Source organism: Salvelinus namaycush, chromosome 7 (genome assembly GCF_016432855.1).
Source record: "Salvelinus namaycush isolate Seneca chromosome 7, SaNama_1.0, whole genome shotgun sequence".
Lineage (NCBI taxonomy): Eukaryota > Metazoa > Chordata > Actinopteri > Salmoniformes > Salmonidae > Salvelinus > Salvelinus namaycush.
Genome location: NC_052313.1, coordinates 39,409,129 through 39,423,027, shown reverse-complemented (window position 1 = coordinate 39,423,027; position 13,899 = coordinate 39,409,129). Strand labels below are relative to the sequence as shown.

General features: G+C 51.1%; 1 protein-coding gene across 5 annotated transcripts in view; it reads left to right on the top strand.

Annotated features, from left to right (window-relative positions):
- LOC120051218 (muscleblind-like protein 2a) overlaps positions 1–13,899 on the top strand; it is a 78,864-nt gene that overhangs the window by 42,113 nt on the left and 22,852 nt on the right. For 3 of the 5 annotated variants that reach the window (XM_038997958.1, XM_038997956.1, XM_038997955.1), the window contains exons 3-5: positions 6,781–6,948; positions 7,202–7,408; positions 8,635–8,883. In XM_038997958.1, the coding sequence (XP_038853886.1) occupies positions 6,781–6,948; positions 7,202–7,408; positions 8,635–8,883 (624 nt within the window). The remainder of the gene's footprint in view (positions 1–6,780; positions 6,949–7,201; positions 7,409–8,634; positions 8,884–13,899) is intronic. The other 2 variants (XM_038997959.1, XM_038997957.1) reach the window with 1 other exon arrangement.

The window sequence follows — 13,899 nt, the reverse complement described above, 5'->3', positions numbered from 1 at the left end:
TTCTCACTCACTCGCTCTCCCTCCCTCTTTCTCGCTCTTCTCTCCTCTGTAGTGGAAAGCCAGGAGGCTTGGGAGGCTCTTTGCCACACTCCTGGGGTAATCTCAGGCGTGTCAGTGGTAGCACCGCTCGCCCATCTCTAGGATTACGGGTGTTGAAACAAAGGCATATGTAATTACCGCCGAGACAACACTGTAATCTAGTAGGCAGCGCGTGAATGTAACGGGAGACGTGTGTGTGTGTGTGTGTGTGTGTGAAAAAAAGCAAAAACAGTCCTTTGATCCATAATTTATTTTTGTTAATAGTGGCTCTCATTTGTGTTGTCGCATAATAGCCTTATGATGAGACTCGCCAGACATGTAGGCCTTATACAAAATGGGCAAGGTTTGTTACAGATATATCTACCGTTTTTTTTCTTCTTTGATTTGTACTTTTGACTATTTCTATGATGTAAGAAACTCTAAGTTAAAGGAAACGCTAATAGGTATAGTTCATCTTCTCAAATGTCAAGATTAAAAGCCATAGGATATCATTTCAGTATGGAAGTACAGCATTTCAATTAGTGCTTATTTCCTTTTTAGAAGAGCTGTGTGCATGGAGCTGAATGCCTCAACATGAGAGCCATTTGCAGCTATGGTGCTCAGTACTGCTTACGGATGTCATGGCACCTTGAGTAGTATTCATGGCTAAGGTGAACCTGTTACAGTGGGCTTGAGTGGAATAGGGCACCGGAAAGGGACACCACTACCCCTAAGGAGGATGAAGGGACCTCCTGTCTGTGTGCATCCAGCAATGAGAACCCTTCTGCTTTCTTTCAGAGTGGTGTCGGGACCTGCTTTTTCCGTAAGTGCCCATCCTGTTGGGTTCTCATTGCACAAGGTTTTGCTAAAATGTCACACCTGACTGGGAATAAGGTTGACATGCCAGCAGCCATTAATGCCCAGAGAGAGACCGAGAGATGGAGAGCGAGACCTAGAGAGAGGAAGACGAAGAGCGGGAGAGTGACTGAGAGGAAGAGAAGAGGCCACCCGGCCAGGTCATTGGAGACACAAGCCCCTCTGATATGGTGTAAAGGGATTACAGATATTCCCTGCTTCTTGTCAGAGAAATTAGTGTCAGTTCTCACAGCGAGCAAAGTCGTCGCCGGGGAGAAGGACAAACCGATAAAGAGAAAGGACTTTTTGTTGTCCGAGTTTCTCCGGAGGTGCAGTCATCTCAGGAGTTGTGGTGGATGTCTCTGGAAACGCAAAGGCATGAAGAAATCATGTTTAGCGTATTAACTGTAACATACAGAGAGATGCCTAGCCCGTGGCGTTCCACTATGTCTCACCAGTGCCTCATTTTTCTTCTTTTTTTCCCCGGTGACTCTTCTCCCTTGATTGAAATGGCATTAGGTCTTATTGGCCTTCTCATCTGTCACTCTTCTCCAAAAGGCCATTGATCCTGGCTGTCGAGCTGTCAGGATGGTGATAATGTCATAATGTGGGTTTCAGCTATGCGAACCCTGTACAGCGCCTTTCTCCTGAGGGTGAATGAGTAGCTTGTGTCTGACCCTAGTCACACAAAGAGAGAGAGAACCCCACCACTTCCCTCCATAACGAAAGCCCCCTCTCATTCACCAACATAATCTCTCTTCCCCCGAAGCCATGTAGATCTAATTGAATTTGTCACATGCTTTGTAGACTAGACTAATAGTGAAATGCTTACTTACAGGTAATTTTTTCAACAATACAGAGTTAAATATAAGATACAAAATGTTATAAAACATAAATAGTGACACAAGGAATAAATACACAGTGAATAATGAATAACAATAACATGGCTACACATAGGGAGTAGAAAATAACAAGGAGTACCAGTACCGATTATGTATGCGAGCAAGAGTTTGAATGATGGACTGAGAGGAGGGGGGGGGGGGGGGGTGGGCTTTGAACCCCTACCACCCACATAATGAGAGGTACCGCCATGCCACCCAGCCTCCCCTGAATTAGGGTCTAGCTTTACTTTTAAATTTTTTTTTGCACCTCTGTCGGCTCAATGGATGGTGAACCTATGTCTCGGGTGAGGCAGAATAGAGCCCCATTGAAAGGAAAATGCAAATGGCCAGTAGTTAGCGGAGGCCTCAACTGAATCGCCGTTCTGCTGCCCCTGGTAAAGCGGCCCTCTGTGCTGTGCCACCCACAGACACGCAGTCATCACTGTCTCGATTCAGTGCACAGCTGATTGAGAAGGTGGGGGGGTCGGAGGTATTTTTTTTTCTAGGCAGGGGGGGGCCATGCCAGTACAGCAGCAGGCAGCCACAGTGTTGCCTTAAGGGTACATGTTTTTCCCGCCTCACCAAGGCCTCGTCGAGGGCAGCAGTGTCATTCTGGTTTTGGTAATGTAGCACAATGCTATAGCTACAGCAGGCATCGTACAGTGTACTCGTAGTCTTGCTTGCCCCAAACTCACAGCAGCTGTGGGAAGAGACTAACTAGGCTAGTTTATTATTGAGATCCTTGAGGGAAACAGCTTTGGCTCCATTTGACTACCCCAATATGACAAGGGAAAAGGGACACCATGATTGAATGACTTGCCATGATTTGATCACAACATGCATGTGAAACCCCCCCAATTCTCGGTGTTAAAAACTTTGGATACACATGGGCAATTAATAGGTGTAATTAGCCTCCAAGGGGACAGGCCTAAATGGGTTAAGTGAGCATAATCCTAATCTGTTCATGAAATTACAGGCGTTCATCTGCGTCTCCCTGGGATTAATCTAATGTACATGGGCTGTTCATAGAAACTCAGTTGGTTAGGGAAGGGTGACCGCTAACTGGGTAGAAAAAGGAAGGTTTAGTCTCCCTAGAGCAATCATTTTAAAAGTGGGTGGCAAGAAAGCCTGGTCCTGTGGTTAAATATGTAAAAAGGGGCCAGCATTTTATACTCCCAGCCTCATTGTCATTGCTTTTCAAACCCCTAAGAGATAATTATCTTCTTAACCCTATTATATTATTAGGCCTAGTATCACAGGTTAGCTAGATGCATAGATCCTTGACTTTGTGCTGAAATTTTGAAACAGAACAGAACGATGTAGCGTCTGAAATGGACTTGTTTATCGGGGTAATCATGTGCCTCAGGTTTCAAAAGCCCCTTTTCATAAATCCGTGCTCCGATGTGATGGTGAGGATGAATAGATTCTTGCTCCGTCAGTGTGGGTGGTTAAGACAACGGGGCCTCTCTCTATTCCCCCGCTGGGCAAGATAACATCTGACTCGAGCTCTAATGACAGTCTCTCGCTCAGTTTTTCATCATCTGAGACAGGCAGCTTTTTAGCGCTGTCATTGTTACACGAGGAACGCTCCGGGGCGCTCTCCGGCAGCTCTGCTCAGAGAGTGGAGCCAGCCAGAAACGCTCCTCTAGTCGTCTCATCTGCAAAGTCAGTGGCACGACTCCCTCTGAACAGACCGACCCTGCTTGCGTCATCTCACGTGTACTTACTGCATAAGTGTACTAGCCAGCATCGCTGTGACTTGAGAGAGACAGTGGGCTGTAAGTTCATTAGTACCTGACTGAAAAGGACCCTCTGATTATCATTTAATAACGCTTGTTAAAATTTACACCGCTCCGTCAATGCTAATAAGCAGAAGTAAAGTAATGTAGAGGGAGAGCATATTGACCGCTGTGCCCCACACTTATGAATATAACCCCATCCTTTCTAATGTGTCAATTGAAACGCTCTCCCCAAGTGTTTTTTATGGCTGCTTAACTCCTCCCTCAAATGGTGAGTAACGATGCTCAAAACTGGCACCGAATGCATTGAATCAATCACGACACTGGCTGCAAAATGTCACAAAGAAAGCATTGTTGTCATGTGGCTTGTTTCTAAACAAGCAACCCAGGATTTTCGGAGTTTTTCCCTGATCACAGAAAATAGGCTATAACTAGGTTCTGTGGTTTGGTCCAGGTGTTCACGGCCCTACTCATGCGTGTGATTGTCAGGGGTCACAGCACTATCTAATGCCCTTCAGGCCATTGTCACAGGGAAGGCATCCAAAGCTCAGCCTCAGCAGCACCGCATCCCCCATCACTCTTCCCCTCCCAGCAGTCGCCATGGAGTCTGTCTGCCTAGAGTGGCGTCAGTGAGAGAGGCTCTGATTGGTTTTGACACCTCTCAGGCTCTTGGCTGCGAGGCGCAGCGATAACATTATTCTTTGGCTGGGGATGGAGTGGAGAGGAGGAGGAGGGATATCCTGCGCCAGTAGAGAAACTGAGAAGGAGTACAGTGCAGCGAACGAACCAGCTGTAGAAACTGAAGGGGGCGTTGAGTGCAGCCCAGTGGCACCCCATCCGACCGGTGACTTGACTTCCCCCACACTAAACCAAGACCTCTGTGCCCCTCCACTAGGGAAAATGACATTCATATCCTGAAATGAGTTATTTGAAGGATAGGCCTGATATAAAAGGAACACAATCATGCACTATGTTTTATCCACCAAATAATATAATATATATATATATATATATATATATATAATATATATCAGTGTTTGTTTTTAACAGTGTAGCCTACTTTGCCCCAGACTTGTCTTAGTGATGATTGTATGATGGGTTTAGTACTTATAATCATATATCTAGCTATAGCTAGTTTCTTACATAAATAAGGCATACCTTCACACATACAGCTTTGTTGGCCTCAGCTCGGCCCTAGGTTGGTCTTCTATGCCTAACTTCATGTCCCAAATCAAATCAGTGTGAATGGCTGCTCTTAGTTTGATGCTCTCACTGGTGCTTTTTTATCACAGTGGGGTAGAAAACAAGCACTTTTCATCAGGTTTCTAATTTCCTCTCGGGCTGACCAGCGTGATTACATGTTATTTGTTCTGTGGACTCCCCGGGTCCAATAACCCCTCCTTGAATAAAGGTCCGCTCATGTTCGTGACCGGAACAATAAACTGGATGTTGAAACGGGGGAACCATAAATAAAGTGTGGTTCAGATTTATAACCACCCTTACAGGGTTGATGTTGACATGTGATGTCAAGAAAAATATTCGGTAATCTAGAATGCGGTCCACTTCATCTTCTCTGACATGTTGCCTTGGCTAAAAGCAGAGGTGTCACGTACCCATTATTTTAGAGTGTTCACGAAGTACGTGAGGATGGAGGGGGGTGGTACTCCTTTCGGGAAGTTGGAGAATTTCTTTATTTTTCAAACATCTGAAACAGCTTTTTTCCCACAATATAGAGCCATAATCATTATGCAACCTTGCCAGCAGACATGCCAGCTAAGATAGTTAGAAAAGCTACTCTGACTTGATTTATAACTAGGTATGAAGTTGGGAGATTGGGAACCTATCTAGCTAGCTAAAGCCAACTTCATAAAACTGCTATGTGGCTAGTGTTGCAGAGACACAACAAAACATTTGTTTTATTTGTGTGTGTCACTCTACACCCTATCTCCTCCATTGAGTATCTAGCGTCTTGCCTAGGCATCCCTTTGCTCTGTGCACCTTGGAAGGAACCACTTACTAGGGACAATGGGGTGTGGGGGGGTACTCTTTGCCTGGTCCAGTCAGTGGGCACCTTCCTCAAAATACCACTGATAGATATTTTTGTAAATAATTATGATACTATGTGGGCTTCAAAATATATATATTGTAATTTAACATCTGAGAATTTTAAAACAGGACAAATCTGAAGGAGCACGTGCCTTTGCCCCGTATGGACATGACACCACTGGCTACACAGATCCCTTCAGCCTTCATTTAGTGTATGTTTAGCGGCTCAATCCAAAATAATCACAAGCAAAACACGTCTAAGGTCATCATTAGGCTCATCCTAACATTTACTGCAAACCATACAATATTGTTGTTAGCATACTGCAGTAGTAACCGCAGTGGAACTATTTTGGAGGTCAGAGCCAGCTAGGCAGCGTGTGCATGGAGAGCGGCTGGCTGTATGCTGGTTTGTCAGTGGACTGGTAGGGAGGTTGTCCTATTTCAGCATAGACCCGTGACTGGGGCGTTGATGCTCTGCTAATTGGGTCACTGCTCTTCCCTTACCGCCTGGTGGTGTTGAGGTGAGGCATTTCAACAGCAGGAGATAGATACCGGATGCTTCAGATTTATACATCTGGTGAAACGTCTGGTGCCTTGTTCCATCTCTGGCGTCATTATCTTGCTAACACACGTTGAAGCCAAAGCCACACATTGTAAGGTGTTAAAGATCCTTTATTGAAGCAGTTAGCCATCAAGCGCAAACCTCCGAGCTCGCTACTCACAGCCCCACCGGGCTGCTGAGGCCAATACGCACAACTCCTCGTCATTTGATATTAGGATCCCCATTAGCTTCTGCAAAAGCATCAGCTGTGAATATCAATGTGCCACTCAGTATTCAATGTATTGAAGACTGTCTGCATATGCCTAACCTCTGACCATATGCCTAACCTCTGACCATATGCCTAACCTCTGACCATATGCCTAACCTCTGACCATATGCCTAACCTCTGACCATATGCCTAACCTCTGACCATATGCCTAACCTCTGACCATATGCCTAACCTCTGACCATACGCCTAACCTCTGACCATACGCCTAACCTCTGACCATACGCCTAACCTCTGACCATACGCCTAACCTCTGACCATACGCCTAACCTCTGGTTTATTCATAATCTACGGCTTTAGTTTAGCTGCGCCGCTCTTGGTTTCCTTTAGGCATGTTCTGTATTTCTGTTGTGACAACCCGATCAGGGTCTTTAACTTGTGTTAAATACATTTTTAAAAAAAATACATTTTCAGGGCCGATGTACGCGGGAGAACTGCAAATACCTCCACCCCCCGGCCCACCTGAAGACCCAGCTGGAGATCAACGGCCGCAACAACCTCATACAACAGAAGACTGCAGCAGCCATGATGGCTCAACAGATGCCTTTCATGTTCCCTGGCACGACCATGCAGCCTACCATGGTGAGTAACGGACTACTATGCGTTACTACCCCCCATGTGTCCAGTTGTTTATTTCTCTCTTTTCTCTCTACATCTCTCTCCCTCTTCTTACTCTATCACTTTCGGGGTCTCTCCCTTTCTCTCTTCCTTCATCCAACCTCTTCTCTCTCTGCCTTTCTCTCCCCCTGCCGTCTCTCTCTCTCACCTCTTTAACATTTCTGTCCCTCTCGGTCTCCCATCTTCCCCACCCACCTCGCCCCCTATTTCTCGGTAGCAGTCGTTTCCTATTAGCCAGGGGCTGGGCTACAGCCCGGGGCTGAGCTACGCTCCCTACCTGACCCACATGACCCACAGCATGGGCATGATGCCCAGCGAGATGCTCCAGCCCAGCACCCATAGTATCATCGTCCCCGGCAGCCAACCCTGCTCGATGCAGAGCTCCTCCTCCAACCAGAAGCTTCTACGCACGGACAAGCTGGAGGTACACCACCACTAACCAATAACAATACCAGAAATCATAGTATATCGTAGTATATTAGCAGTTAGGAGACATCACAAACTAACCAAGTACAATACCAGGAGTTAGGAGAGCCGGCCTCTGGGCAGTCACGATACGAGGAATCAAGAGTTTGCCCTTCGAGGGGGTTGGGAAAGCCTCTCCATAATTATCTTACGACACCATCCTTACCCACCTAGGTTGAGGTGGAAGTTACCCCTTATCACAGATCTTATTTTACCTAGTCCTAACCATTAGAGATATAAAACTTATATTTTACATACTCCCTTTCCACACACCTTTACTTTAAAAGAATAGATCACTTTAAGAACTTGAGCGCTGGCCAACAGAATTCTATACCTCACCGTTGATTAACGGGGCGACAGGTAGTCTAGTGGTTAGAGCATGGGCCAGTAACCATCGAATCCCCGAGCTGACAAGGTCAACCTGTCGTTCTGCCCCTGAACAAGGCAGTTAACCCACTGTTCCTAGGCCGTCACTGTAAATAAGAATTTGTTCTTAACTGACTTGCCTAGTTAAGTAGATTTTACATTTTTATTTTATTTAAGATAGATGAGATTATTTCAATGGGGGTTTTGTTTATACCACAACAAAGCACCGAGGCAATTGTGAGTTAATGAAAACAAAGAATATCCTTGTAAGGATGGCAAGCACAGACAGACCTGGGAGTGTAGGTGTATTGTGTGTTTTCCTCAAAGTACCGTCACTTAGCAACAGAGCGATGTGGTTGCTAATGAGAGGCCATGTTCCACTGAGGAATGGGGACACTCCCACACTAAGTGAGACTGTTTACCGCCTTCTGCGTGTTTGTGTGTGATCTCTCCATGCTTTGTGTGTCTTTGCGTGTGTGTGTGTTTGCGTGCTCGTGCGTGCGTGTCTCCCCACACTTAGTGAGTGTGCGGTGTTATGTTTTACATCCCAGGCTGTGAGTGAAGCCCCCTGTGATTGACTACACCCAGGCTTTGAATAGATAAACACCTCAATCTGTTCATTATTCAGTCCATAGTTATGAACATAATGAAATGTTATTGGTATGTGTATTATATGGTATGATATATTAAGCTAATATTTGTGTGTCTATCTGTCACTGTGCATGTCTGTCCATTTGTGTGTGTGATTCTGCGTGTGTCTGTCCATGTATGTACGTGTGCATGTCTGTTTGTCCGTGTGCACCCCACCCTCGTTCCCAGGTGTGCCGGGAGTTCCAGCGGGGCAACTGCGCGCGTGGCGAGACGGACTGCCGCTTCGCTCACCCCAGCGATAGCCCTATGATTGACACTAGCGACAACACGGTGACCGTGTGCATGGACTACATCAAGTCACGCTGCTCCCGGGAGAAGTGCAAGTATTTCCACCCGCCGGCCCACCTGCAGGCCAAGATCAAGGCCGCGCAGCACCAGGCCAACCAGACGGCCGTGGCCGCGCAAGCTGCTGCCATGGTGAGACCCTCCGCCGCCCTCACAGCCTGTAGAGTAGTGAGCACAGCACAGGCACTAAAGTAGGTTTGCAAAAATCTGCTAACTTTTCCAAATTCCCTGGTTTTCCAGAATTCCTTGTTGAAATATTCCTGAAGTCAGGAGGGAATCCTTGAACCGTACTTTCTGGAAAACCTTGGACTTTTGTGAAAGTTACAAGACTTTTGTAGCCCCAGCAATGTCAGACAGCACACCTGACAAAGGGCCAGATCAAAAAATATCATTTCTAATGTTTATAATATGTAATCAACTATAGACAACTAGTTTGGTAGAGTACACACACTAGAATCTTCAAAAATTCTACTTTACACATCTAGAAAAGAACACAAGTACATAAAATGTGGAGCACTGCTTTATTATTCCATAGAGTTTATATACCACCTCCCTAGAATACTATTTTGGACGCTTCTATACAATTCACGGAAATGTGACCACTCAACCCACACTTGGGTCATTGTATAGGCTCTATAGTTATCAGGCTTTAGAGAAGGTAAAGCGAATGTATATCACGACCACAACAGTCTATGACTGCGTCCCAAATGGTACCCTATTCCCTATATAGTGCACTACTTTTTACCAGAGCCCTCTGTTCAAAAGTAGTGCACTGTATAGGGAGTAGAGTACCATTTGGAATGTAGTCTATTATTAGCTTCAGGCTAGGAGCTCTTTTATTCACCCTTGATCATACATACAAAGACAATGCCTGTCCTCCTCTCAATGATAACTGTAGCTCTCTGCAGATCAGTACAAATTGAATCAAGAGAGATGGATGAATGCGAGGCCAAACTGACATTAGGGCTCTGGTTGGTCCACTCCCTCATTATTGGACCCTCCCCCTTCAGTAAGGCAGCGAGAGAGGCAGGCAGGCAGGCAGCGAGAGAGGCAGGCAGGCAGGCAGCGAGAGAGGCAGGCAGGCAGGCAGCGAGAGAGGCAGGCAGGCAGCGAGAGAGAGAGAGAGAGAGAGAGGCAGGCAGGCAGAGAGAGGCAGGCAGGCAGGCAGCGAGAGAGAGAGAGAGAGAGGCAGGCAGGCAGGCAGAGAGAGAGAGAGAGAGGCAGGCAGGCAGGCAGAGAGAGAGAGGCAGGCAGGCAGGCAGCGAGAGAGAGGCAGGCAGGCAGGCAGCGAGAGAGAGAGAGAGAGGCAGGCAGGCAGGCAGGCAGCGAGAGAGAGAGAGAGAGAGAGGCAGGCAGGCAGGCAGGCAGGCAGGCAGGCAGGCAGCGAGAGAGAGAGAGAGAGAGGCAGGCAGGCAGCGAGAGAGAGAGGCAGGCAGGCAGGCAGCGAGAGAGAGAGAGAGACAGGCAGGCAGGCAGCGAGAGAGAGACAGGCAGGCAGGCAGCGAGAGAGAGAGAGAGACAGGCAGGCAGCGAGAGAGAGAGAGAGACAGGCAGGCAGCGAGAGAGAGAGAGAGAGGCAGGCAGCGAGAGAGAGAGAGAGGCAGGCAGGCAGGCAGCGAGAGAGAGAGAGGCAGGCAGGCAGGCAGCGAGAGAGAGAGAGGCAGGCAGGCAGCGAGAGAGAGAGGCAGGCAGGCAGGCAGGCAGCGAGAGAGAGAGAGAGAGAGAGAGAGGCAGGCAGGCAGGCAGCGAGAGAGAGAGACAGGCAGGCAGCGAGAGAGAGAGAGAGAGAGGCAGGCAGGCAGGCAGGCAGCGAGAGAGAGAGAGACAGGCAGGCAGCGAGAGAGAGAGAGAGAGAGGCAGGCAGGCAGCGAGAGAGAGGCAGGTAGGCAGCGAGAGAGAGAGGCAGGCAGGCAGCGAGAGAGAGGCAGGCAGGCAGCGAGAGAGAGAGAGAGAGGCAGGCAGAGAGAGAGAGAGAGAGAGAGAGAGAGAGAGAGAGAGAGAGAGAGAGAGAGAGAGAGGCAGGCAGGCAGCGAGAGAGAGGCAGGCAGGCAGCGAGAGAGAGGCAGGCAGGGAGCGAGAGAGAGAGAGAGGCAGGCAGGCAGCGAGAGAGAGAGAGAGGCAGGCAGGCAGCGAGAGAGAGAGAGAGGCAGCGAGAGAGAGGCAGGCAGCGAGAGAGAGGCAGGCAGCGAGAGAGAGAGGCAGGCAGCGAGAGAGAGAGGCAGGCAGCGAGAGAGAGAGAGGCAGGCAGCGAGAGAGAGAGAGGCAGGCAGCGAGAGAGAGAGAGGCAGGCAGCGAGAGAGAGAGAGGCAGGCAGCGAGAGAGAGAGAGGCAGGCAGCGAGAGAGAGAGAGGCAGGCAGCGAGAGAGAGAGAGGCAGGCAGCGAGAGAGAGAGAGGCAGGCAGCGAGAGAGAGAGAGGCAGGCAGCGAGAGAGAGAGAGAGGCAGGCAGCGAGAGAGAGAGAGAGAGGCAGGCAGCGAGAGAGAGAGAGAGGCAGGCAGGCAGCGAGAGAGAGGCAGGCAGCGAGAGAGAGAGAGAGATGCAGGCAGGCAGGCAGCGAGAGAGAGAGAGAGAGAGAGAGGCAGGCAGGCAGGCAGCGAGAGAGAGAGAGAGAGAGAGAGGCAGGCAGGCAGGCAGCGAGAGAGAGAGAGAGAGAGGCAGGCAGGCAGGCAGCGAGAGAGAGAGAGAGGCAGGCAGGCAGGCAGAGAGAGAGAGAGAGAGGGAGGCAGGCAGGCAGGGAGAGAGAGAGAGAGAGAGGCAGGCAGGCAGAGAGAGAGAGAGGCGGCTGCAGGCAGAGAGAGAGAGAGGCGGCTGCAGGCAGAGAGAGAGAGAGGCAGGCAGAGAGAGAGAGAGAGAGGCAGGTAGGCAGAGAGAGAGGCAGGCAGCGAGAGAGAGAGAGAGAGAGGCAGGCAGGCAGCGAGAGAGAGAGAGAGAGAGAGAGGCAGGCAGCGAGAGAGAGAGAGAGAGGCAGGCAGCGAGAGAGAGAGAGAGAGGCAGGCAGGCAGCGAGAGAGAGAGGCAGGCAGGCAGCGAGAGAGAGAGAGAGAGAGAGAGGCAGCGAGAGAGCGAGGCAGGGAGGGAGCGAGAGAGAGAGAGAGAGAGAGAGAGGCAGGCAGCGAGAGAGAGGCAGGCAGCGAGAGAGAGAGAGAGAGGCAGGCAGGCAGCGAGAGAGAGGCAGGCAGCGAGAGAGAGAGAGAGAGAGAGAGAGAGAGAGGCAGGCAGCGAGAGAGAGAGAGAGAGAGAGACAGGCAGCGAGAGAGAGAGAGAGAGAGAGAGGCAGGCAGCGAGAGAGAGAGAGAGAGAGAGAGAGAGGCAGGCAGCGAGAGAGAGAGAGAGAGGCAGGCAGGCAGCGAGAGAGAGAGAGAGAGGCAGGCAGCGAGAGAGAGGCAGGCAGGCAGCGAGAGAGAGGCAGGCAGGCAGCGAGAGAGAGGCAGGCAGGCAGCGAGAGAGAGAGAGGCAGGCAGGCAGGCAGCGAGAGAGAGGCAGGCAGCGAGAGAGAGAGAGAGAGAGAGAGAGGCAGGCAGGCAGCGAGAGAGAGAGAGAGAGAGAGAGGCAGGCAGCGAGAGAGAGAGAGAGAGAGAGAGAGAGAGGCAGGCAGCGAGAGAGAGAGAGAGGCAGGCAGCGAGAGAGAGAGAGAGAGGCAGGCAGCGAGAGAGAGAGAGAGAGAGAGAGAGGCAGGCAGAGAGAGAGAGAGAGAGGCAGGCAGGCAGAGAGAGAGAGAGAGGCAGGCAGGCAGCGAGAGAGAGAGAGGCAGGCAGGCAGCGAGAGAGAGAGAGAGGCAGGCAGGCAGCGAGAGAGAGAGAGAGGCAGGCAGGCAGCGAGAGAGAGAGAGAGGCAGGCAGGCAGCGAGAGAGAGAGAGAGGCAGGCAGGCAGCGAGAGAGAGAGAGAGGCAGGCAGGCAGCGAGAGAGAGAGAGAGGCAGGCAGGCAGCGAGAGAGAGAGAGAGGCAGGCAGGCAGCGAGAGAGAGAGAGAGGCAGGCAGGCAGCGAGAGAGAGAGAGAGGCAGGCAGGCAGCGAGAGAGAGAGAGAGGCAGGCAGGCAGCGAGAGAGAGAGAGAGGCAGGCAGGCAGCGAGAGAGAGAGAGAGAGGCAGGCAGGCAGCGAGAGAGAGAGAGAGGCAGGCAGGCAGCGAGAGAGAGAGAGAGAGGCAGGCAGGCAGCGAGAGAGAGAGAGAGAGGCAGGCAGGCAGCGAGAGAGAGAGAGAGAGGCAGGCAGGCAGCGAGAGAGAGAGAGAGGCAGGCAGGCAGCGAGAGAGAGAGAGGCAGGCAGGCAGCGAGAGAGAGAGAGGCAGGCAGGCAGAGAGAGAGAGAGAGAGGCAGGCAGGCAGCGAGAGAGAGAGAGAGGCAGGCAGGCAGCGAGAGAGAGGCAGGCAGGCAGCGAGAGAGAGGCAGGCAGGCAGCGAGAGAGAGGCAGGCAGGCAGCGAGAGAGAGGCAGGCAGGCAGCGAGAGAGAGGCAGGCAGGCAGCGAGAGAGAGAGAGAGGCAGGCAGGCAGCGAGAGAGAGAGAGAGGCAGGCAGGCAGCGAGAGAGAGAGAGAGGCAGGCAGGCAGCGAGAGAGAGAGAGGCAGGCAGGCAGCGAGAGAGAGAGAGGCAGGCAGGCAGCGAGAGAGAGAGAGGCAGGCAGGCAGCGAGAGAGAGAGAGGCAGGCAGGCAGCGAGAGAGAGGCAGGCAGGCAGCGAGAGAGAGAGAGAGGCAGGCAGGCAGCGAGAGAGAGAGAGAGGCAGGCAGGCAGCGAGAGAGAGAGAGAGGCAGGCAGGCAGCGAGAGAGAGAGAGAGGCAGGCAGCGAGAGAGAGAGGCAGGCAGGCAGCGAGAGAGAGAGAGGCAGGCAGCGAGAGAGAGAGAGGCAGGCAGCGAGAGAGAGAGAGGCAGGCAGCGAGAGAGAGAGAGAGATGCAGGCAGGCAGGCAGCGAGAGAGAGAGAGAGAGGCAGGCAGGCAGGCAGCGAGAGAGAGAGAGAGGCAGGCAGCGAGAGAGAGAGAGAGGCAGGCAGCGAGAGAGAGAGAGAGAGAGGCAGGCAGAGAGAGAGAGGCAGGCAGAGAGAGAGAGAGGCAGGCAGAGAGAGAGAGAGAGGCAGGCAGAGAGAGAGAGAGAGGCAGGCAGTGAGAGAGAGAGAGAGGCAGGCAGCGAGAGAGAGAGAGAGGCAGGTAGGCAGAG